General features: G+C 40.9%; 2 protein-coding genes across 3 annotated transcripts; one reads left to right on the forward strand and one right to left on the reverse strand.

Moving 5' to 3' along the window:
- Positions 1 to 1,238: 1,238 nt before the first annotated feature.
- On the reverse strand, positions 1,239 to 26,290 carry LOC121734390 (lon protease homolog, mitochondrial). 2 transcript variants are annotated; one of them, XR_006036713.1, is made up of 15 exons: positions 25,985 to 26,290; positions 25,714 to 25,908; positions 25,194 to 25,455; positions 24,729 to 25,008; positions 24,021 to 24,150; positions 19,917 to 20,057; positions 18,980 to 19,143; positions 18,064 to 18,241; positions 17,354 to 17,581; positions 16,728 to 17,108; positions 16,024 to 16,207; positions 12,946 to 13,205; positions 12,546 to 12,695; positions 9,603 to 10,137; positions 1,239 to 1,253 (listed from the first exon to the last, which is right to left on the reverse strand). XR_006036713.1 is itself a non-coding variant. In XM_042124985.1 (15 exons), the coding sequence occupies exons 1-15, from the start codon at positions 26,192 to 26,194 to the stop codon at positions 8,333 to 8,335; spliced, it is 2,937 nt and encodes a 978-aa protein (XP_041980919.1). In that variant the 5' UTR covers positions 26,195 to 26,290; the 3' UTR covers positions 8,232 to 8,332. The 2 variants fall into 2 exon arrangements, 1 of the variants encoding a protein (XP_041980919.1); XM_042124985.1 differs by lacking the exon at positions 1,239 to 1,253 and adding an exon at positions 8,232 to 8,356 and having other exon boundaries at positions 9,988 to 10,137.
- On the forward strand, positions 4,826 to 7,241 carry LOC121734391 (conserved oligomeric Golgi complex subunit 5). The gene has a single exon (XM_042124986.1). The coding sequence runs from the start codon at positions 4,924 to 4,926 to the stop codon at positions 7,162 to 7,164; it is 2,241 nt and encodes a 746-aa protein (XP_041980920.1). The 5' UTR covers positions 4,826 to 4,923; the 3' UTR covers positions 7,165 to 7,241.
- Positions 26,291 to 26,855: the final 565 nt, after the last annotated feature.

Here is a 26,855-nt window from a genome sequence, read left to right on the forward strand (position 1 = left end):
ATCTATAACTGGACGTAGTTGTACAAAAATGTTCTAATCCACAACTAGTTGAAACCAATATAAATACATTTTTGTGTTTTGACTCGGCATTTTTTTGTTTGAACTAAGATAATTCAATACTGTAGGTTTTATTAAAGTATTTCAATAATACTGTTCTATCGTAATAGTATTATTTCGAAATTGCTTTTTGAAATGTAGGTATTTTGGAAAAATCGTTTTGGAACGTTTTTGAAAAAATATTTTTTGTATGAAGTAGCACCTCAGTATATTTTGTAAAAACGTTCCACATTTTTTAATTTTAAATAAATACGACTTGTTACGAAATAAGAAAGTTTATTGTGAAAAACTTAAGACTAACAAAAAATCGGTCAAAATAAAAAATCTAAATCATCAACTTTCGCAATGAATGAAGCTTTAACAATGAAATGAAACAAAAATATTTTAGAAAATAACTTGAGCACACAATAAGTTTTCAACAAATATAAAAAACTTAGTCAAAAAAAGCTGATGATTTATTCATCAATAGTCTACTTGACCTATACTTATTCCATTTCATTGAACAAATGCATATTTCTAGTAGAACTTGGCCTAGGAAACCGTATTTCCCCATTTCATTAAATAAAAGCTTATGATTGATAAATAAAGTCTAATTTGAAAATATGATTTTATGAAAATATGATTTTTCTCCAAAAGTTTTCAACATTACAAATTATTTCTAATTTCTTATTTAATTATTTTATAATTTTGGGCACTTTTAGACTCGTACATTTAGCACATAAAAAAAATTCAATAAAGAAAGTATAAAATACAAAAAATATGACGTCACACTATGGCGGACAGTGTTGTGGACAGTGTTTTCGGCACCTTTTAAAAGGCATATTTTTCAATCAAGATTTTTATGGGTTTCTACTGTTTCAAATATTATTATTTTTTTTTTTTTGGTGAAAATGGATGATTAAGAACAAGAAGCGATTAGCATGAAGAAAAGAAATAGCGGAAATAGTAAATACACTTTGATTATTAGACAAATTGAGTACTTACTCAAATGCATCCTCATAATTGATTTGTTTGAATCATCTATACAGAGTGTAACAAAAATAAGTGATAATACTTTAGGATGTGTATGTGTTCCTTGTAGAGAGTTTACTGTGAAAGTAGCAGCGCTGAAAGACCAACATTTTTTTTCACTTTTGTATGGGGAAACTCGTGACGCTCGGACCCTTGCCCATACAAAAGTGAAAAAAATTTTTCGTCTTTCAGCGCTGCTACTTTCACAGTGAACTCTCTACAAGGAACACGTACACATCCTAAAGTATTATTACTTATTTTTGTTACACCCTGTATACATATTATTATAAAACAAAGTCGTTTTTTTCCCCTCATGTCCCTTTGTTCCCTTTAATCTTTAAAACTACGCATCGGATTTTGATGATTCTTTCAGTGTTAGATAGCCCATTTATCGAGGAAGACTTTAAGCTATATTTATCACGCTAAGGCTAACAGGAGCGAAGAAATAGAGTAAAATGTGAAAAAAAACGGGGAAAATGATTTGAAAGGGCTAACTTGAGCGCGCTTTAAATCTCAGGAACTACTGGTCCGATTTGAAAAATTCTTTCAGTGTTAGATAGCCCATTTATTGAGGAAGGCTATGCTTTTTTACGCAGAATAATAGGAGAATGTGGAAAAAACGGGGGAATTTATTTGAAAGAGCTTATCTCGCGAACTACTGGAGCAATTTTTATGGTATTTGGCACAGATAAGAAGTAGACCACGGGAAGGATCAAAGGCTATCGATTTTAATCATTTTTTCATATATTTATATATATTTTATACTACGCCGGGGCGGGTGGCTAGTTTAGAATAATTTTAGATTATAATATTATTTTTATAAAATAATACTAAGGGCCTGTTTCACCGCTCCCTGATAAGGCTATCCGCCACTTAATTTGACAGATGGAGTATGGAAAATCTGTCAAATAACCCTATCGGGCACCTTATCAGGGAGCGGTGAAACAGGCCATAAGTATTAGTAATATACATACATACAGTTCGACAAGGCTTTAATTGAATGTGTTAATGTCAGTCAATGTGCGCTGCTGGTAAAGGAGAACTGTCAAAAATGACGTTTTTGTAGTAAATATTTTATATTTTTTTTTATAATGTTCCCAAAGTATTGGAACAGTATTTTCAAGAAAAAGCATTACATATTTCACAATATTGTGTAAACGTTCCAAAGGAATTGGAACATTATTTTCGAGAAAAATTAATATTTTGTAATTTTGATAAAATGTTCCAAACGTATTGAAACATTATTTTTAAGAAAAGAGACCATTTTATAGTTTTGTCAAAACATTCCAAAAGTATTGAAACATTGTTTTCCCGGTGAAATAAAATAATATTGTTTATTAAAATATTTCTTGCGGATTAATACATTTTTTATGACTTGCATATTGCATTAATCTGACAAAGTGTGGGTTGGAACATAATGTCAAAATAAAATACCTAAAACTGTCACTTGCGGACTGAAACAGATTAATGAAACAAGTAGTAAATATAAAAATACGCAGATCTGTATATTTAACTCATTTTAGCATGACATGTGGATTGGAACATTTTTGTATAACTACGTCCAACTGTGAACACCGTCTTTCTAGAGTAATTACAAAAGAAACAGGGGCAGTTTAAAGCCAACTTCAAATAAAGTATGCCGGTCTTGCCCAGGTTGACCTTGATAATAATAATAATAAATTCTATCTATTAAGAGGATTCCACACCGCCGTTTTTCCATACAAACGTTGTCCCCTGTTTCCTCCCTGGATAATGCAAGTAGAGTTATGATTTTTTTCCTGAATATCTATGGCTACTATTAGCATGTTCCTATGTTTTCCTTTTTTTCATAATTTTATTATTAGAAAAGATAAGAACGTCCAAAAACCCAAAAAAATGGCCAGATTTTCCTCTGTGTTCAAACACCCAGAAAACAAAACTGGCTAAAATATACAAAAAAAAATAAAACATAGGAACACAGCTCAAGCCTTTCTTTAATTCCTAATGAAAAAAGTACTTAAATCGGTTAAGTTTTGGAGAAGGAATCAGCGGACAACGAATCGAAGATTTTTTGTTCTTTTATTAGAACTTTTGTCGTGTTGTCTCTATCGCGCTCTGCGGTGGGAGACTTGAGATTGGTGAGAAAGCAATACATTTTCAAATACCTATTTTCAATTTCTCTCGCCCCTGGTGTATCCTCTTAAGTACAGACTTGTGCCAGAAATCTCCGCTCTTCCTTAGCAAAAACAATTAAACAGCATAAATAAATCAATATTCTTTATAGTTTGTGATCAGTATGTGTGTGTGTGTGTGTGCATCCTATTTAGTTATGTAAAGAAGGCATTCAATTTCTTCATAAGGTAAGGACGCAATTCCGTGATACGGTTCTTAGACTCTATGTGGCTGTATGTATGTTAAGTAGTTTATTTATACGGTTCACTGTATGAAAAAATTTTTTTAACAAAAGTTTTGTATTCTACATTATGGTAATAAATACAAATAGCAAAAAACCCATAGGAAATGAAATATTTACAAAAAAGTGCAAAAAACCGATTTTTGTGACCTTTTGACCTTGAAATTTAATAGTTGCGCTCTCAAAACCTACATATTAAATAGGTTTTGAGACAACATTTAGGGTGCCAATATACAAATAGGGAGTGCCTCCGCTGCCGGCGCCGGCTCCCAAAAATATCAGTAATGGGAACCGGCGGTAAGTATACTGCCGGCAGCCGAGATTTAAAACAACGGCTGCCGGCGCTGGCACTCAAAATGGGAACCGGTGATAATGCGTAAAACGCTAGGTTCCAGTGCCGATACACAAATTTTAAAAAGAAATAATAATTATACAAATATTCGACTTCTTACCGACTTCTAAAGGTGAAGGTTATATTATGTTCGGCTATGGATATTTTAGTTTTTTGTGGTGCATTTCATCTATCTTAGCTACCTTTTTTCAGCTACCAAAAAGTAAGATTTTGCACCACAGTTATAAACTTCCGAAGGTACTGAACAGAACTTCAGACTCCTTAATCCTTAAACATGTTAGAGAGTTTCAGCGTTGTTTAAAGAAGCAAAGGTACTTATATTATGCGACTATGCAGATCACATTTATCAACATCATCATCACCACCATTAAAATATACATCCTTACATTATGATTTATGACCTTATTATTTGTACTTTTCATAGTCCTTTAGCTCAAGACTGATGTTTTTGATCATTATTCTGTAATTTGACAAGCGATGTTTGCCGAATAGTCGCGAGCAGCCTATTCGGCAAACAGCGTGACTTCGGCAAACTTCGGAAAACGGTGCCGGCCACCGGCAGCCATTTCGGCAACCAGCGCCAGCAGCAGAGGCACTCCCTATACAAAATATATTTACAGACTTACAGCTGGGTATCTCGAATTCAGAGGTTCTTACCTAATTTAAGCCTAAGTTGACTGGACCAGTTACTGGTCCTACCGACTACTGTAGTGTCTGTAGTCGGTAGTCGGTACACCGCATGGGGTACACCGTACACGGTATATATACTAGCTGTTTGATTGAACGGCTATTTAAACCAGGTGGCTGCGACATTTCATGTAACACGGTACACCGTACACCCCCAGCATCAATGGCAAAAACAAAAAAAAATAGAAGGAGAAGAAGACATGTCGCCATTTTCTTTTGACATACCTATTTCATATTTGACTGGCGTGTGAAACGCAGAAACCGGAAACGTCATACAGTCATCAGTCATAACATTCCTGATTCCAAAAATCGAAAATCCAAAATATTATTCATTATTTTATTTTATACCACTTTTTGAAGATAATTATTTAATAGTATTGCACAAATAAATACTAATGAAATTAATGTAAGTAAAGTTATTAGTATGGATGCAAAAGATGTATGTGTAGAAATTGAAAATGATGACTTTTACAGTAAGTTTCTTGTCGATACAGTAAAACCTCTCGTCGGGGAAAACATTTCAGTCACCGAGCAAGTGACAAAACTTACCCAAGGTATCGAAAAGCTAACGAAATCGCTTGAAAGTCAAGTACTCGCCAAACACAATGATCTACTCACTCAGGCCAGCAACATCACCGACCTGGAGGTGATGCTGGAGTCGGTGCGCTCCCAGGTCCAGCAGCTGCTCAAAGGCGCTGAAAAGGTCCAGGAGCGGGTGAACACACCCTACCACACGCTCGAAAACCAAACTTTAATGCTCGAGCGGGTCCAGACTACCTGCAATCTACTTCGCCACATCGCGAAGATCCTTTCCCTTTGGAATAAACTCAGCTCAGTCAAGGATAACCCTCCCAAAGTGGCCATGATTTTATTTGAACTTAAAGAATTGATCGGGGACTATGATTTTGAAGGTATAGCTCTACTCGATGATGTACTCAATCAGGTGGAGCATCAGAGACAGGATCTATTGTCCAGCTCCACCGAGCTGCTGCAGAGCAGCTTGCTGAGTGGTGACAAGGCTAAACTATTGCAATGTTTCAAAGTTTTTCACAACCTCCAATGTACAGATGAGCAGATCAAGGCTACTGTACAAAAAATTCTTTTTGATTTAAAATCACTCATCACCACGGCTCTCAATGTACAAATGGTATCAATCGAAGTGAAGAGAACGAGTTCGGGTAGAGTAGCTCCCGGCAAGGCTAACATTATGAATGCGCACGACTTCAAAATAAAACTGTGGGACAACATGGACAAGTTGTTCAGGATGGACATCTACAACAGCTGCACGAAAGTCATCATGCTGCAGAATGTTGTCAATGAACTTCACGCCATTGGTAATTTCAGAAATATTTCCAAAAATTTTTGGTCGGAACTGTGCATCATCTTCGGGAATGAATTGGAGAAGAGTCCATCGGCCGTCAGTCAGTCCGTGGAAATTGATTACCCGAGGTTGTTAAAATGCTTCAACGATCTGCTGGCCAGATTGAAACACAAGAATTTAGAAATGAATAAATCTTGTCTCACCAAATGGGAGAACGCTTATCTCTCCAAGTCTTTGGGCAAGCTCCTGGAGCCGGTGAGAAGCATGTGGCACCTCAACCAGGTGCCCACACTCGACCAAGTGGACAACGCGGTTAGAGTCATATCAGAAGCCCTCAGTGTATCAATGTGTGATAAAAATTTAAGCATAAGCTTGGCTCAGAGCGTAGCTAAGTGTATTAAGCAAATGAACATGGAAGCAGAACAGAGACTGTCGATGGACAGCGACGTCGCACAGATCATCGAGGCGCCGACGAGCTCCCAGCAGAAGAACGCCGATCTGTGCAACGCCTTGTACTACTTTTCGTCACAGATTAAAAGAGTCTTAGCCAACATGAGCTCCCTGCTCCCCTCTGAGAGCGTCCAAATCGTTCAGAACAGTTTGAAGGAGTCCACCAGCTTGCCGGTGCTGATGTCGTTCGCCGAGTCAATAAAAAACTCCTTGTATATAATACTGCTGACCATGCACGACGAACCCGACCTGCGTCGAGCGGAGGAGCCGGGAACCAGGAGCCTGAGCTGCTCCCCGTACATGCGCGAGCTGCAGCAGTTCCTGTCACGCTGCTGCGACATCTACCTGTCCATGTTTAACGAGAAACCCGCCCTCGACGAGTGCTGCGTCGACATCGCCAAGTCCTGCATCGACAGATTCGTCTACCACGCGTGCAACGTTCGCCCTCTGAGCGCCTACGGCCGAGCAAAGCTTCAGGTGGACTGTCAGCAGCTGGAGACCTGTCTCGCGCCGCTGGTGAACGACATCACGGAGCTGGGCGACCACTACCGTCGGCTGAAGGCCCTGGGCCTGCTGCTGGAGAAGACTCCCCGGGAGATCGCTCGGGGCCAGTACGAGGGCGCCGCTTTGCCGTACTCTCTCGTCATGATGTACCTGTTCTCGCACGGCGGGGCGGAGCTGGTGGCGCCGCACGCGTGTGCCGGCTGGACCGCCGCCCGGCTGATGCAGTGGCTGGACGCCCACCGCGACGAGCGAGACCGGCTCGAGTTCGTCGCCGGCGCGCTGCAGCGGTACCAGAACCACGTCCGCCAGAACCAGATCGCCCATTACGACGAGGTGTACCCCGTGCTGCTGCAGCTGCTCGAAGATGGAAAGAGAGCGATACGCAAGTAGGAGCAACGTTATTTAAAATATTGTAAATATCATTGAAGTTAATCTAATAAAGATGTATATTGTATAATTACTGTAAACAATAATTTTACCTGTCTTCAGTCTTGCATATCTCATAATTAAAGGGCAGCTCATTGTAATGAAAAAAATATACATTATCCTAATTAACAATTTAATGAAACAGGTATTTTTTTTTATTATTTGAGTAGAAACAGTCCCGTTTGGCATCTGGATTATTACTGAGCAATTTTAACCCTTAATCGGGCCTAACGAAAAAAAACAGTTTTGCATGGCTTATATAATTATTGTAGATGTTCTTAAGTCAATTATTCTTAAATCTGTGTATATAAAATCAAATATAAATTACTGAAACTGAAAATAATTATGTTTTTACGGGTGAGAAATTATTTCCCTTTGCCTGTTCATGACCAACCAAGGTGGGAAATTATCAAATATTATTATAACACATGCCCTTGATGAACAAAAAAAGGCAGTGTTGACCATGGGAGTACCGAGCTGCCCCCCCCCCCCGGATCATGTTGACGTCCCTACTAAGTGTATTATCTACTACTTTTGGGGTCTTATTAACGCGGCGACACCTTAATAGCGTAGGAGCCTTTCACCATAAGTCTTTTCACAGGACTCGATAGTATCTAAATATACGTACCAAAATATTTTTAAAAAATCTGTTCATACTTTAGCGGTTAATGTCGCACAGGTAATTGGTACCTACAGTCTACACACAGACAGACACCCACATTCTTTAAATTTGTGTATATTTTAAGTGTCTAAACACACTATGCCGAAGTTCTGCGGCGGAAATTCCGCATGATTACGTCAGCAAACAATTTAACGAGTTATGAGACGGAATTTCGGCATGATGTGTCATCGGTAATTTAAAATACATTGTAGGCGGAATCCAAGCGGAATCAAGCCGAACTTCCACCGCGAAAATTCGGCATAGTGTGTTTAGACACTAATGACATCACGGAATAGGTAATAATACGAAACAATCAGTAACAATCATATCCTATTTTATTAAAATATAAATGTTATAAGTCGCGAGTGTCGTCCCGGGTCGTGGTGAAGGTGCGCATCGCGCGCGCGACGGCCGCGCTCACTCGCCCCGCGCGCCGCTCCCCCTGCGAGCGCTGCCGCACCCAAATATCTGTTATAGCACTTCTTGCACTTCCCACTACAATAAATGGCTATTTAAAATGAGTCTCAGACGAAAAGGTTCCTATAAAATGTTTACAAAACTACAATTAATTGCATGTTAAATAGAAAATAATTATGATTTAATTGCGGTTTTGTGATTGTTTGTGTAATCTTAAAAAGTCACAAACGAGTAGTACAGGCACTGACTACTGATACTTACATATTTTCTACTTTCTAATCTACGTCAGTTCTATAAGACAATAAAAATATATGATTACGACATGCGAATAAAAAGAAAAAAAGGAAATAAAACAAAACGATCGTAATTATTAAAATATGTAATATCAATAACATACGAATCGTACACTTACAAAAGTATTTACATACAAACTAACATAATTAAGTCTTTTATAAAATGCCATACAAACAACTCATTCTTTACAACGATAATATTATGATATGGACAAAGCTTAACGAGTTAATGCCCACTGCCCAGCTATATGCAGCGTAACTTGTGCAGCAATATTAACTCATAACAAAAAAAATACAAGCTAAGCTTGATCTATTTTTAACTTTTGCTCGTAACAACCATGATTTGTAGGATATTCTATGTTGAAATTTAACCTTTGGTTTTTGGCCATCGCATGGCAAATAAATTTCATTGAGCAGTGTTCGTTGTTCAATAAATTGATACCTCGACCGTGGAAAACCAGACACAAAAGCTTATCTATTGTTGTCGCGGCCGCACGTGGCCGCTTGGGAGTTGAAGCATTAAATATAGCAACACCGCGACCTACAAGCTGCCAGTGCTGCTATATAAAACAATATTGCCGAGACTCGAGGAATCATACACAGTGCCACCTTTACCTCCATTACTACGTGGGTTCTACCTCTATATACATCTAAACTAAACGCCTTCGCACCTGCAGGCTAGCGGGAACATTCGACACCTATGACCTGTGTACTCGTAAGCGACATATTCTAAGCTCCGTCGTAATCATCATATTATAACATACTCACGGTAAAGTTACGAATACTCGGCTTTATTATCGACTGTTCCCACTTGTCCCATACCTACCGGCGGTGCCGCGGTGTCCGAGTGGCGAAGCTACGGTATATAATACGATCTACACTTCATTATAATTCTACCTCGGACTCTCTACGCGAGTGACGCCTTACATAGTTTACACATTATGCGATATCATAAACACCCTCTTGTCCGGACATAACGACACTTTTTCTATCAAAATTTTGTCCGCAATCGCTCGGATAATGATAAAGACAGAATTGTATGAGCTACGCGACACGGCACTCTGTTCTTTGGGACTTGTGACGCTTCGCTTTGCGACAGCATAGCCACGCTTACCTAGGTACCGTTCCGATCGACACGACAAGCGATCGCGGCCAATAAAAAATCAAATAAAATGTCACTTTGTGACATAGACTATAGGTTTCATTTTGCTCTAGAACTCACTACAAAGAAGCGGCGGCATAGGTCACTACACCATTGTCGGTAGAATTGCCGGTGTCGTAAAGTGGCATTTTGTTTTATTATTTTTTTGGTCGCCGTCGCTAGAGGCTAAGATCGGAAAGTCACAATAAGTGTCACTCGCGGAGGTGGGGTCGGAGGTGAGATGTCAGCAGTCAGGGAGTCGGAGTCGGCTAGACCTGGGCGTCATCGAATGCGATGTCGAAGAGCTGCGTGAAGTGCGAGACGTAGTGCACGGCGACGCCGGCACGCACGAACTCCGGCAGCTCCGACACGTCGCGCCGGTTCTCCTCCGGCAGGATCACTGTGTCCACGCCCGCGCGCTTCGCCTGCAACACCATTACACCACACAATATTGTTACGAACACACAAACAAACCGGCGCCATCTACCGTCAACCAGTCGAACCACTCGGGGAACTACTGTGAACTGATACATGCGCGAACTTTTCAGAATCATCACATAAATACATAAACAAAAATCTAGTAAATGTGTAGCAATCAGATTTTAGAAAGTAATTTAATGATCAAATCACTGCAAGTGATCGAATCGATTGAAACCCGAATGGGGAAGATGTAGTTTATCAACTTATCTTAGTAAAGGTTATATATTCTTACTAGATGTCCCGCGCGGCTTCGCCCGCGTAAATTAGAAATTTTACAGAATCCGTAGGTACATTTTCCCATAAAAAATATTTCCCCCGTTTTTCCCACATTTTCCTGAGTTTCTTCTGTCGTATTAGTCTTAGAGTAATAATATAATATAACCTTCTCGATAAATTATGAGTCTTACTCGATAAATGATCTATCTAACACTGAGATAAGTTTTTAAATCGGACCTGTAGTTTCTGAGATTGACGCGTTCAAGCAAACATACTCTTCAGGTTTATAATATTAGGTAGATATAGATTTTTTTTAATTATCGCTTGACAAACTCGAGTCTCGATCTAAAAGACTATGAAATGGTATAATATGGTAGTGATGATGATGATGATGATGATGAAGAATGTAATTTGCATAGTAGCATATGCTTTCTGTTCTTAAAACAACGCCGAAACTCCCAAACTTGTATCTATAAAGAATCAGGAATTCTCTCAGCACCTTCCGAACCACGGTATACCAGGTATATCTCGGTGCAAAATCTTACTTGTTGGTAGCATATGCTTAGAATACTTCTCACGAAACCGAAGTCACCATATGTTTCCCTATAAGTTTTGAGGAGTTCCCTCGATTACTTATGGATCCTTCATCAGATCACCACTTTTCTGAATATAATACCAAATTGGGATGATACCCAATATACCAAAAGAAAAATTTTGAAAATCGGTTAACAAACGGCGGAGTAATCGTTGAATATAAGAAAACGAACATAACACCTCCCCCATTTTGAAAGTCGGTTAAAATTGTAACCTATGTGTTATTTATTTAATATTTTAATCAGCACATGAATTGAATAACAAAATTTTTTTCAAATTAATCGTAGCACCATCTGTCAGGACAAACTAAAATTGAAATAGAATAATATTGAATGCGATGATAGCGCCGTCCGCCGGATCTAATGTAAAACATTCCAAAATCAACAACTCCTTATAAATAAGAAATTAATTGAAAAAACATTTTCCAGTAGACCAAACTGTAAATCTAAACCATTCTCGAATCTCCACGAACACACACAAAAAATTTCATCAAAATTGGTCCAGTCGTTTAGGAGGAGTTCAGTCACATACACACGCACACAAGAAATATATATATTAAGATTTTAAATTATTTTTCGTGTAGGAAAAAATGACTGATAAGTTAAAAAAAAACATTAAAATTTTGCAAAATTTTATGGTTTTAAAATAATTGTGTAAGTTTTAAATGCTGGCTTTTCACGGCGCGTAATATCACGAGCCGTGCCGCGCCAGCTCGAGCCACGCGCCGTGTAAAGGGGGTAGCTCGAGGTGGCCCATGGCGGGGCTGGCTCGAGCAGGCGCGTCTGATCCAATTGAAGTCGGTAACTTCAAAGGCGCGGCTCGAGCGGCTCGTGATATTACTCGCCGTGAGAACGGGTAGCGCGAACTCGCCTATTGGCTCGTGCTCGCTCGTACAAATGGACTCGGCGCGGCGCGGCTCGTGATATTACGCGCCGTGAGAAGCCAGCGAAAGAAGAAATGACAAGTGACGTCACTCTTGTATTTTTTATTGAAAAATTCGAAAAAATAATGCAGCAATGTAAATACTACCAAAACTATTGTGAAGTCACGTTGTGCTTTACGAAACGTTCCGATCCACGTTTTTTCAAATTCGTATTTTATTAATAATAATAATAAATAATAATCAATGTTGTTGTGTTGAAAACATCACGATACGCATTCTTATAGGTATATGACTTTTACATTGTAGTCGATATACTTTATAATATTATGCATCTTCCCTGTAACAAAAGTCTGCCATCGGCCAATGAATCGATCTCTCTGATCAAAATCATGTCGGCTAGTTTCGGATTTTAAGGCTCAAAGACAAAATGAAAATAAAATACATAAACACACAATGAATAGCAAAACAATGCAGACAGTAGTGTAGTCAAATTCAAACAGTGACACGTGCGGCCCTTTAAAAATTAAAAGTACAGAAAAGCCGGTAACGCATCTGCAGCTCTTGTAATGTTGCGAGTGTCCATGGGCGACGGTAGTTGCTTTCCATCAGTTCACCCGTTTGCTCGTTTGCCCTTATTTTATAAAAAAAAATTGTTGATACCGCAATGATCTTCTCCTTGATGCCGCCGACGGGCAGCACGCGGCCGGTGAGCGTGAGCTCGCCCGTCATGGCGAGCCGCGGCCGCACCGCGCGCCGCATCGACAGCGACACCAGCGCGCTGCACATCGTCACGCCCGCCGACGGACCGTCCTGACACAACACATATAATGTTCAGACGGATACCTTGTCCCATCTCGATTATAAACTATAAATTGTCAAAAGCGGTAAGGTTACGTCGTCAGAAATTAAACTGTCGAGGCGGAGCTACTAGCTCCCCGCATGAAAAGACGTGATCCTGAATCGCTCGGTACTTCGAGTTGTCTGAAATCACACCGTGTGCGGCCTATTCGGTCGAATGAGAGCGTACTATGTATCATGTACGAGTATGTAGTGAGTGTACCTTGGGCGTGGCGCCCTCGGGCACGTGCACGTGCAGGTGCTCGGTCTCGAGCAGGGTGTTGCTGGGGTCGCGCTCCGCCACGAAGTTGCGCGCCACCGTGAGCGCGATGCGCACCGACTCCTTCATCACGTCGCCGAGGTGGCCCGTCAGCTCCAGCGACCCCGCCCCCGCACCCGCCCCCGCCCCGCTCTCCACCGCCCCGCCCCCCGCGCCGCTAGTACGTCGCCGCACCACAGACTCGATGTACAGCGAGCTGCCGCCTGCGAACAGTTTAGAATTTAGATCGACTCGATTACAATTTAAAATACCAGAAAGTAAATTAAACAATTTATACCTATTTTTTACAGCAAACGACAATGTTCTGGGGACCTTAGTAGACAAACCACCGAAACGTCCTCGGTTCGCAGACGCCAACCTCAATAAAAGAGATTTAACTCTCTGCTTCCGCCTCCGTTCAAACTACATTACATTGAATAATTTTATATATCTCATGGGGAAAACGGACAACCCCAACTGCTGTACCGCTTGTGACCGATACGAGGACCTCTATCATATGCTCATGGAAAGAGGAACGAAGGCATCAGTAACAATTTGTTCTTTTTTGTTCATAACATTATGCCATCTAATTTTAAGGCTGAATGCAGTGATATGTTTTTAGGTTATGTAATCCACTCATTGTATTTAAGGGATTTAGATCTAATTTTTTGGAATTGTTACTGTTTTAAGGCCGACTTAATCTTACGATGTGAGGCCTTTAAATAAAAACAAAAAAATGTTTTCAAATTAAAACATAATATTTCGAGAGTTGTGAATTTAAAGAAGACATTGTTTCTCAATTATATACTTAAGAGGATACACCAGGGGCGAGAGAAATTGAAAATAGGTATTTGAAAATGTATTGCTGTCTCACCAATCTCAAGTCTCCCACCGCAGAGCGCGATAAAGACAACACGACAAAAGTTCTAATAAAAGAACAGAAAATCTTCGATTCGTTGTCCGCTGATTCCTTCTCCAAAACTTAACCGATTTAAGTACTTTTTTCATTAAGAATTAAAGCAAGGCTTGAGCTGTGTTCCTATGTTTTATTTTTTTTGTATATTTTAGCCAGTTTTGTTTTCTGGGTGTTTGAACACAGAGGAAAATCTGGCCATTTTTTTGGGTTTTTGGACGTCCTTATCTTTTTTATTAATAAATTTATGAAAAAAAAGAAAACATAGGGACATGCTAATAGTGGCCATAGATATTCAGGAAAAAAATCATAACTCTACCGGCATTATCCAGGGAGGAAACAGGGGAGAGCGTTTGTATGAAAAAACGGCGGTGTGGAATCCTCTTAACTAGCTGTTGCCCGCGACTTCGTCCGCGTGGACTTCAGTTTATAGCGCGATGTCAACAAAATTGGTGTCAAAAGCTTTTATAAAAAAACCCTGGTACCCCTTAAATCAATACAGCTGTGCAGTGTGCACACAATAAGTATTTCATTTTTTTATATTAAACTTTATATTTTATGCCAAATTTTAAAGCTTATTTAGCCCTCCAATTACAACTTTCCCCATAAACTATTTATCATTGATAGATTTAAGGTTACGTCACTGCACAGATAAAGTACTGAGTTATTTAATACCGTAGAATAGATATAACAATCGAAAAAAATCAAAACTTAAATGTAAGATGATACCACGTCTTATAGAAAGACTTTTGAGCAAGCGTCAGCGCGATGTAGAAGACGCACGGCGCCATCTATTATGAATTGTTGGAACTAACTTAATTTGAACAAATTTACGCATTTTCACCCCGTTACAACCCTTTTTTCCAGTAAAAAAGTAGCCTATGTCCTTTCTCAGGCTTTAGACTATCTGTATACAAAATTTCATTACAATCGGTTCGGAAGTTTTGGCGTTTGGCGTGAAAGCGAGACTGACAGACAGACAGACAGACAGAGATACTTTTGGCGTTTGGCGTGAAAGCGAGACTGACAGACAGACAGAGATACTTTCGCATTTATAATATTAGTATAGATTATGTGCACACTGCATAGCTGTTTTTGGGTATTTTGATTAATTAACGGCGCTACACCGGAATGGAGCTGCCATGCGAGGCGAGCACTTTCAGCGCTGCCATTCCGGTGTAGCGCGGCCCTAAGAGGGGTACCACTTACCAGGGTTTTAAAAAGTTTTTAAATTTGACACAAATTTTGTTGACACCGCGCGCTATAAACTAAAGTCCACGCAGACGATGTCGCGGGCAACAGCTAGTTATGAATACAAACAATATTATATAGTAAAGTAGGTATGATTAGTTCTGTTACAATAATAAAGTAAAAAATAAAACGCCATCTGTTTTCATATATTAGAATTAAAATGTTGATTGCATTGATATATTTTCTGGATGGAATATAGGCCAACACGGTACACTCGAACTCCTTTATTTTAGAGCGCCTTCTGTTGTCAACTTGTCACATATATTAGAAATGCAGTAGGAGTTCTATAAGATAAGATAGATTGATTATTATCATACCAAGTGATTATATTATTAAACATAATATTCTAACGTATTAAAAACTATAAACAAAAACATACTAACTAATAAGTATGATTAGTTCTATGTTACAATAAAGTAAAAAATAAAACGCCATCTGTTGAATCGTATTAGAACTAAAATGTTCATTGCATCGATATATTTCTGGATTTTTTATAATATTATACATAAAATATGTTTAAGATTTTTGAAATTTTATTTTAATACACATCCAAGACCCAGGAACATTGAAAACTTTTTGTTCCGCCTGCGGGACTCGAACCCAGGACCCCCGGGATGAGCGCTGGCCTCGCGCAATGCGAATTCATTTTCATTGATATTTTCATGGAAATAAGATATTTTCCCACATCAAAATGTAGCCTATGTCCTTTCTCAGACTCTAGAATAACTGTATACAAAATTTCATTGCAATCGGTTCAGTAGTTTTGGCGTGAAAGCAAGACAGACAGACAGACAGACAGACAGAGATACTTTCGCATTTATAATATTAGTATGGATAATTGTTAAGGTAACAGTAGCAACACTCGGCGGTGGTCTCACCCATGGCGGTCCAGGCGAGGCCCATGACGACGCCGGGCGGGGTGTGGTCGTACATGCGGTCGTGCTTGAAGGCGGGCTGTCCCACCAGCTCTACTAGCGACTCCGCCCCCACCTCCACCCCCTCCACCCCCTCCGCCGCCTCCGCCGCTCCGCTCACTATCTTGTACGCCACCTTCCGCGCGATCTGCCCACACACCACCAGGCTTAGATAACAACATTCACGTCCGTCTATTCATCACGCTCGAACGGCCGAACCGATGTTAATGTATTTTCGGCTGAGCTTTGAATCTGTCGATCCGAATTTACATTAGGAAACTAGTTTCATACATTTTGTAATAAGTTTCGTGAAAGTAGTTGCAGCACGTTTGAAACTACTTTCATGAAATAAATAGTGTCGTGATATCAACAGTATATTACCAACGAAATGACACGACAGTCCGCATATATTATAATATGTGCGAGCTGCGGATGCTTTCGCGACACTAGTATCGTGTCACGTTTTTATCAGTGACTATAGTTTGGGTACGCGAATTCGGCTCAGTATGCTTACTACGAAACCGTTTTGAGACTCAAACAATCGAGTGAGAATGCCGCGTCCTGCTCTAACAACGTCGTTTCAAGTTTGTTAGAGTAGGACGCGGCATTCTCGTTCGAGTTTTTGAGTCTCAAAACGGTTTCGTAGTACGGGCTCAGGGTTATTTTACCTTCTCGATGTGTTTCTGGAGGTTGCGCACGCCGCTCTCACGGCAGTAGGAGCGGATGAGCGCGTCGAGCGCGTCGTCGCGCAGCTGCAGCTGGGCCTCGGTGAGGCCGGAGGCGGCGCGCGCGGCCGGCACCAGGTACTGGTCGGCGATGGCGCGCTTCTCCTCCGCCACGTAGCCCGACATGTTGATGAGCTCCATGCGGTCCCGCAGCGGCTCCGGCACGGCGTCCAGCACGTTGGCGGTGCACACGAACAGCACGCGCGACAGGTCCAGCGGCACGTCGAGGTAGTGGTCGAGGTAGTTGGCGTTCTGCTCCGGGTCCAGCAGCTCGAGCAGCGCCGACGCCGGGTCGCCCGCCGCGCCGCGACCGATCTTGTCCACCTGCGAGAAACATACCTCTCAACGACGACCCGACGCGACGCTAGTATGCATGATGTAGAGGAAACGCTATCTCGATCACAGCAATTTTTTTTCTTTAAAAACAGTAAGAACTTTTTATTAAAAATTGTTTTATTTTTAGAACTTTTAAAACGTTCAAACGTTAAAATTTTCCCCATAAGCAATGAAGTTATTTTTAAGTTGTATATTAGGGGGGGGGGGGGGGGGGGGGGGCAAGTACGACATACCTCATCGATGAGCACGAGGGGGTTCTCTGTGCCGGTCTTCTTGAGGCACTGCACGAGCTTGCCGGGCATGGCGCCGACGTAGGTGCGGCGGTGGCCCTTCACCTCGGCCACGTCCGACATGCCGCCCACCGAGAACCGGAAGTACTGGCGGTTGAGCGCGCGCGCGATCGACCGCGCTATCGACGTCTTGCCCACGCCCGGCGGACCGTGGAAGCACAGGATCTTACCCTGAAGTAACGATAGCATTGTACTACTATCAGAGTGAAGTTGATTCATAGCCGGATGGGAGACCTACGTATTTTGATTGCGTTAGCGGTTAGAGCCTGTCCACACGGGCACTGCGTCATCGCAGTTATTACGAAGCAGTCTTAACGTCAACACCCCCTCCCGCTTCGTCTCGTGGGCTGCTGTCCGTCATGAGCGCGTTGCGACGACGCAGCGCACCGTGTGAACACCTTGGTTATTTGTATGTAAAACAACGCAAAGGCAACTGCGCGCCGTGTGGACAGGCTCTTATGTCAAGCCCAGCCGATAGATCACGACTTATTTTGATTTGACATTACTCGACCATAAGGCTGTTTACACACACGCCCTTACACACGGCGCCGCCACGGTGGCGGCGATACCGTGCCGCTGCGGCGTGTGTGTAAACAGCATTATATAAGTTGTAGGTCCGTCAGCTGCCTATGGATCAATTTGTTCGATGGTACCTGCGTGGATCCGCGCAGCTTGGAGACGGCGATGAACTCGAGTATGCGCGTCTTGATGTCGTCCATGCCGTAGTGGTCGGCGTCGAGTATGGCGCGCGCGCTCGCCAGGTCCAACGACTCCGGCGACGTGACGCCCCACGGCAGCGACGTCAGCCAGTCCAGGTAGCACCGCGTCACGCTGACACCACACACTCACAAGTTACAGCTTGTCTAATTTGAAATGACGCGCCCACCACACCACACAGTTGATATATTATTAAATGAAAAATTTTGTACTGTGAATACGAGGGAGATGCGCATCATTTTAAGTTTAGTTAGACAAGCCCTACACACTTCTATTCAGCTCCGGATTTATAAATAGGACGTATAGGCCCCGGCCTAGAGGCGGCGGCGTCCTAGGGGGGGCGGCCGATTTCGTTTATAGAGCGTTTATATACACTCATAAAAATATAACTCCGGCCTGCTGCTATTGCCCCGTGCCCGCAACACACTTGCACCGGGAACCGTCGTTTATTGCGCATGAACCGTACGCTTTCCGAGATTAAAAAGTGTCCTGGGTCCTTTCCCGTGACTCACACAATATTTTGAAAAAGCCACATAAAGACAACACATGGACTAGCATAAGTGTGGCAAATAAAATCCAAATTTTTTTTCAAAAGCACATTTTGTGTGCGTTACAAGTTACAACATGCTGCACACACTTCATTTGCGAGCACTTGTGCTGTCCTGCGTGTGTACTGTGTATATAGTTATATATGTTACATGTGTGTATAGACGTGTGCGTATAGGCGTATGTGTAGTGTGTACAAGCGTGTGTGCTGGCGTGCGTGTATGCACGTAAGTGTATACTGTATAGTGGTGTGTGTAGGCTTGCCGCGTGTAACAACAGCGGGCGCGTCGCACCGGGCGTACTCACTTGAACTCGGAGCTGTGTCCCTCGAGGAAGTTGAGTTTGTTGAGTTCCTCGTCGATGACGGCCTGCACCGCGGGCGGCACGGTCTTGTCCGCGAGCCGCTCCCGGAACTTGTCCCCGATCGCGTCCTTGTCGTCCTTCTCCAGGCCCAGCTCCTTCTTGATCACCTGAAATTTGACATGGACACTTTGAGTCCCGGGAAAGGACATAGGTTCCCGCGCGATAAACGCATTTAGGCGCAACGTGACGGAGTTGCGGCCGTCATCTAGGATAAAATATATCTCATTATTTTTCGACTCCAATATAAAATGAACATAAAAGAAGGCATATTAATATCATTTTTTTTTTATGAAATAAGGGGGCAAACGAGCAAACGGGTCACCTGATGGAAAGCAACTTCCGTCGCCCATGGACACTCGCAGCATCAGAAGAGCTGCATGTGCGTTGCCGGCCTTTTAAGAGGGAATAGGGCAATAGGGGAGGGTAGGGAAGGGAATAGGGGAGGGTAGGAAAGGGAATAGGGTAGGGGATTGGGCCTCCGGTAAACTCACTCACTCGGCGAAACACAGCGCAAGCGCTGTTTAACGCCGGTTTTCTGTGAGAACGTGGTATTTATCCCGTCGAGCCGGCCCATTCGTGCCGAAGCATGGCTCTCCCACGTATAAACGATGTTTTCACCTCAATCAACATTGAATTTTTAAAAAACGTGTTTTAAGCACAGGGTGACGTCCCACTTCTTTTGGTAAACCTAAATTGCTGCATTATTTTTTCAAACAAAAATACAAGAGTGTTGACACGTTTTTACTTCGAAAGTTAAAATGTCCGTTAGAAACCATTAACCGTTATTAACCGTACATCTACGTTGTCAGTGCTTAATTATATTTTTTTACTTTAAAAAAAGGTATACTCGATGTACGGTATGCGTCGTATATGTGAATACCTTCAGCTGCTCGTGCAGGATGTACTTGCGGTGCTGCTGCTTGACCTTCTCCTCCACCTCCTTGCCGATCTTCTGCTGCAGCTTCGACAGCTCGTACTCCTTCTTCAGCAGCGCCAGCGACAGCATCAGCCGCTTCGGGATCTGAGCCAGACGAGTTAATAGCATGTTTACAATAATAAACAGTTTTATGTCATCCATAATTAAATAATAGATTTATAAGTAGTCTTTTTTAGTTGTGTTGAAGTTGCTTTCGGTATATAAATTTAAAACTCTGTAAAGAGCAATTAACATAGAAACGACTTAAATGTGTGTTTAATAATGATGTTTTTATTTATTTCAAACTAGCTGTTGCCCGCGACTTCGTCCGCGTGGACTTCAGTTTATAGCGCGAGATGTCAACAAAATTGGTGTCAAAAGCTTTTATAAAAAAACCCTGGTACCCCTTAAATCAATACAGCTGTGCAGTGTGCACACAATAAGTACTTAATTTTTTTATATTAAACTTTATATTTTATGCCATATTTTAAAGCTTATTTAGCCCCCCAATTACACAACTTTACCCATAAACTATTTATCGTTGATAGGTTTAGCCCCAATTTCACCAACGTCTGTTAGTGTTAATAGCTTGTTAAAATGTCCTGTCTTCTCTTTCATTCATATGAAAAACAAAACAGCTAACGTGATACTAATTCGAGCATTAACTTTAACAGTCGTTGGTGAAATTTGGTCTTAAGGTTACGTCACTGCACAGATAAAGTACTGAGTTATTTAATACCGTAGAATAGATATAATAATCGAAAAAATCGAGACTTAAATGTAAGATGATACCTCCTCTTAGAGAAAGACTTTTGAGCAAGCGTCAGCGCGATCTAGAAGACGCACGGCGCCATCTATTATAAATTTTTTGAACAAATTTACGACCCGTACAACCCTTTTTTCCAGTAAAAAAAGTAGCCTATGTCCTTTCTCAGGCTTTAGACTATATATATATGCATACAAAATTTCATTACAATCGGTTCGGTAGTTTTGGCGTTTGGCGTGAAAGCGAGACTGACAGACAGACAGAGATACTTTCGCATTTATAATATTAATATAGGCCAACACGGTACACTCGAACTCCTTAGAAATGCAGTAGGAGTTCTATAAGATAAGATGGATTGATTATTATTATACCAAGTGATAATATAAAACATAATATTCTAACGTATTAAAAACTATAAACAAAAACATAATAACTAATAAGTATGATTAGTTCTATGTCACAATGAAGTAAAAAATAAAACGCCATCTGTTGAATCGTATTAGAACTAAAATATTCATTGCATCGATATATTTCTGGATTTTTTATAATATTATACATAAAATATATTTAAGATTTTTGAAATATTATTTTAATACACATCCAAGACCCAGGAACATTGAAAACTTTTTGTTCCGCCTGCGGGTCTCGAACGCAGGACCCCCGGGATGAGCGCTGGCCATGCGCAATGCGAATTAATTTTCATCGATATTTTCATGGAAATAAGATATTTTCCCACATCAAAATGTAGCCTATGTCCTTTCTCAGACTCTAGAATAACTGTGTACAAAATTTCATTGCAATCGGTTCAGTAGTTTTGGCGTGAAAGCGAGACAGACAGACAGACAGACAGAGATACTTTCGCATTTATAATATTAGTATAGATTGAATTTTTCAAAAGATACTACTAGCGAGTACACACCACACATAGACATGATCGTCAACATGATTCCACAAATCCGCAGTCATGTTGACGATCATGTCTATCCAGCGTAGCCCAACGTCAATCACGAAAATCCCCTCACAATGAACGTAGATCGAAGGTACGAGAATTTAATTCTGAATAGTCTTGAATAGAATATACGGTAACGGGTTACAGCCTTACAGGACGCTTTGTATGTAGTAGAATGTATGTGGTATGTACTATCAGAGAAGTTGATTCCTATGCAAATCGGGGACCTAAGTAGTTTGGTTGCTTTACGTCAAACCCAGCTGACAGATCACAATTAACATTGAATTGACATATTCGACCAAATAACGTTGGTCTGTCAATTGCATAGGAATCAACTTCCTCGATGGTACGATCAGAGAAGTTGATTCATAGGCAGATAGCGGACCAACTTAAATTGGTCGCGTTGTGTCAAACCCAGCCGACAGATCACAACTTATATTGAATTTAATTTTTTTACGAGCCTGTACTATCCCACTGCTGGGCAAAGGCCTCCCCCAAAGGCCGTCCACGGCGGCGTCATCCGTCCTCTGGAACCCACTCGGTGGTGACCTTTGCCCAACGGTCAGGATGCATACGGCTGGTATTACTCGCCCAGTCCCACTTTAATTTTGCAGCTTTCATGCCGACGTCTTTAACACCTGTTTTGGAGCGCAAGGTACTATTTTTTATTCGGTCAGCTAGCTAGTTAGCTAACCTAACATGCTGCACTCCATTGCTCTTTGGCAAACCCCAGTCAAGTCGCAAAGGTCTCAACCTTTGCGAGGGCTTGAAATATTGCTGCGTGTTTAATATTGTCAAAAGCTTTTGTGTTATCGACGAAGGCCAAGTAAAGGGGTTTGCTGTATTTCGAGTATTTCTCAATGAGTTGGTTTATTGTCTGAAGGTGGTCTGTTGTTGAAAAATTGTGGCGAAATTCGGCTTGTTCCGCTGGTCAATGATGATGGTGAATGTAATTAGCAAAGTAGCATATTATGCTTTTCATTCTTAAAACAACGTCGACACTCCCAAACTTGTATCTATAAAGAGTCATGCTCGATTTACACGGGTGACTAAAGCCGCAAGATTTACGCCGCACGGCGAAAATCGACCGTCTAAATGGCAATTCGACTACGCCGTATGCGGCTAGTCGCAAGCCCCAAAGTCGTGCAACCATGCGGCCAATGGCCGCATGCGGCTGGTGACTAAAATCGACCGTGCAAACGCTCAGTCGCAAGCGATCGCTTGCTACGAATACTACAGCTATCGACTGGTGACTTGCCGGGTGACTAAAATCGACCCGTTAGTCACCCGTGTAAATGGGGTGGAGATTCGACTTAGACAGGCGATTCGACTGGTGACTTGCCGGGTGACTAAAATCGACCCGTTAGTTACCCGTGTAAATCGACCATCAGGAGTTCTCCCAGCACCTTCCGAACCATGGTATACACTGGTGCAAAATCTTACTCGTTAGTAGCAAATGCTTAGAATACTGCTCACAAAACCGAAGTCACCACATGTTTCCATATAAATTTCGAGGAGTTCCCTCGATTACTTATGGATCCCTTCATCAGGTCACCACTTCTATGAATATGGTACCAACTACCAAATTCGGATGATAACCTATACTTACACCAAAAAAATTTGAAAATTGGTTCACAAATGGCGGAGTAATTGTTGAACATAAAAAAACGAACATAACATCTCCTCATTTTGTCGGTTAAAATTGTAGCCTATGTGTTATTCTGATGTATAAGCTATATTATTGTAAAGTTTCATTAAAATCCGTTCAGTAGTTTTTACGTTAAAGAGTAACAATCATCTATACATACATACATACATCCAAACTTTCGCCTTTATAATATTATTATAGTAGGATTCCTTCTTCAAATCTTTTCAAATAGTAAGACACGTTTGCATGTTTATTAAAATATAAGATTTATTACATAAAATGTTTAAAATAAGACATAATTATTTCCACGCCAATGAGGCAGAAAATATGATACTATACCTAATTATAAGATACATTGTTACAAATTTCCTGGAAATAAATATACTTACTATTCTATATTCTTTTTTTCACCTCTTTTTGTGCAAGAGTATGATGTTGGAATGGCATAACTTGTTAGGGAACTTGTCGGATTTGAGGATAGTATTTTAGAGATTGGTGTTATGCGGAAGTAGAGCAGGAAAACTGATTTTTAAGAACTTCGGAGCCCAATTGACATCATCCGACCAATTACCAAACGTATATAACGTACCATAGCTCATAGTCACATAGACGAATCAATTTCTTCGTCTATGTGACTATGAGCTATGACAAACACCGACGTATTGTACAGTCCAGTCTGCGTTTCCCTGAGTGTGTGTAACTCACGTCCATCTCCTCGAGCACGGCCTGCAGGTCGGCGGGGTCGGCGCCGGTGAGCGCCGCGCCTAGGTCGCTCAGGTACACCGGGTTGTCCACCACGCGCTGACCCTGCGCCAGCATGTGGTGCAGCGACTCCCTGCGTACCGCGCGTCAGTCATCACATACAATAAACCCGTTACTAACGATTAACACGCAGCGCGTAAGGCTTGACTCCTCCTGGCGCACAGTCGAAGCGACGACACGCGTCAAACTTTTTTTTGCCTACCTCATATTTATCTCTTCAAATAAAAAATAATAATGACGCGGCGCCTCACTTTGACTCTGCGCTAGTCCGAGTTGAGCCCAAAGAGAATACATTAACTACGTATTAGTTGAGTGTATGTCAAGATTAGCTGTACCTACTCGTGTCAGAAGAAGGCTGGCAAACCTTGCTGGTGATTCACCATGTGAATATACATATATTTTGTATGTCTGTGGTAAAGATTGCATTTATATGAGCGTGGATTCTAGCTGTGGCATTGGATTTATTATTTTTATTTAACAATTTAAAGGTTTAGGATATTTTTAGTTTGCTTTTGACCAATTTGATAAAAATTGGTGCATAGTGCATACATTAAGTTGACCACAATTTTGATTTTAGAACATTACTCAATACCACAGGGAAATGTACAAGTCAAAAATCTCTGCATAATTGATATATCCCTGCAGATTCACCTGTACAGCGGGTTCATGTTGATGATATCCCTGATGGTCTTGATGACCTCCTGCGTGAGCGCCTTCACCTCTTCGGTCTGTTGGAACTGCTCGTGCATCACATTCTCCACCTTCACCATCATCACATGCTCGGGTAGGGGCTTCTCCCGGCTCTCCTCCTTACTCCTGTCTGCTTCCTTCCGCTTCGTGTTCCGGTATTTCCGCCGCCGCCTCTCGGCGTCCGTCTCTTCGCGGGTAACATTAAACTCAACATTAAATACCGGAAATTTGAGCTTCATTTCTGAAATCAATTCAGAGATGAAGCTCACGTATGTTGTCAAAATGAGTTGCAGCACAGAGAGCGGCTCATCGTGTTCTAGTTTCATTCTACGTTATTTGTATATTGAAATAGTATTTACTAGAAACTTGGAATAAAAAATGCATATAAAAAAGGGGTTTTAAGCTATACTTGGAAAACAATCATACCTGCAGGTCCCGTCTCTATTTCATCTTCAATAAACTGTCCTGTTATTTTGATCCTGCGGTGGGCCATTACAACTAAGCGTAGTTTGTGGTCCATGTCTTGCATCTCGTGTATTTGTGCAAACACACCCACTTGGTGCAGATCATCCAGATTTGAGACCACATCAGACATTTCATCCTCCTTTTTCCTCAGGAATATACCGACATATGGCTGATTTAATTTTACTTTACGTCTTATTAGATCAATTAATGCTGGATTTGATACCTGTAAAGATCTTTTATTAAAAACTTGAAACAGAAAAAAATGAACCCTTTGAATACAACAAAAACTGTTATTGTATCTGGCCAGTCATAATATGACTAACACAGCATTCAATATGTGACAATATCTATAGTGTGCAAGCTGGTATTTATTTTTATAAATTTTTCGTTATTTAAAATGTTAGACTGATATTTAATGCTAACTTGAAATTTGTATTTAGTTGCTTAGTTACAATATTATAAACGCAATTTTAAATCTCACCTCTATTAACTTAATAAACCTGGGGAAGACGGGGTTCCTGTTGATGGCGATGACGGGCACTTGCGGCCACACTTCCGGCACGGCCACTGTGGCCGGTAGCTGGCTGGAGAACATTGGTGTCTCATCCTTCACGTCTATCCCTTCGTCCTCGTCTTCATTTTTCTTGTTCGTCGAATATTTCTTGCTATTTACTATCTAAAATTTAATATAGCTCGTAAATATATATAACTTAGGAAGAACAAGTCAAAAATAAGTATATATATTAACTAACCTCTGCAGTTGGCACAAACACATTGTTGTGACCGCATATTCGTATTTCACGGTTGCCGCATCTCGAGAAAGCACTAAATAATCTTCTTTCCCCTGGTTTACTATGCAAATATGATGCAATTTTTGTAACTTTGCTCGATACTGAACTTGACGGCCTAAGGCCGGAATTATTCAAAACGGCACTCCTAATTAAAGCACTAGCCATGTGCATTTTTTCTACTAATATTTATTTCAATATAATACATAAAGTAATATTTATTTTTTTCCAAAAATATCAAATGTATAGGTTATTTTTTCAGAATCAAAGTTCAACACCCAACACCTGTCAATGACCTGTCAACACCTGTCAAAGCCCAACTGACAATCGTCATCAACGTCAATTTTTTTTTTTTGGGATTTGGCACTGACACTGGGGTGTACTTTGCCATAAACAAAGGTAGGGAATAGGCGGTGGAAAAACAAAGTAAGTACGGAATTTAGGATTTTGGATCTAGTTAGAAAGTTTCATAATATAATATTATATTATATTATTAAAGATTGCAGAGCATCTCGTAAAAAACCGCTTGGAGTGGCATATTAAAAAATATAACCACAGAGTACTTTATTATATATAGAAAAAGTCCACGCGGACGAAGTCGCGGGCAACAGCTAGCTGTTGCCCGTGACTTCGTCCGCGTGGACTTCAGTTTATAGCGCGCGATGTCAACAAAATTGGTGTCAAAAGCTTTTATAAAAAAACCCTGGTACCCCTTAAATCAATACAGCTGTGCAGTGTGCACACAATAAGTACTTCATTTTTTTATATTAAACTTTATATTTTATGCCAAATTTTAAAGCTTATTTAGCCCCCCAATTACACAACTTTACCCATA

Source organism: Aricia agestis, chromosome 15 (genome assembly GCF_905147365.1).
Source record: "Aricia agestis chromosome 15, ilAriAges1.1, whole genome shotgun sequence".
Taxonomy (NCBI): Eukaryota; Metazoa; Arthropoda; class Insecta; order Lepidoptera; family Lycaenidae; genus Aricia; species Aricia agestis.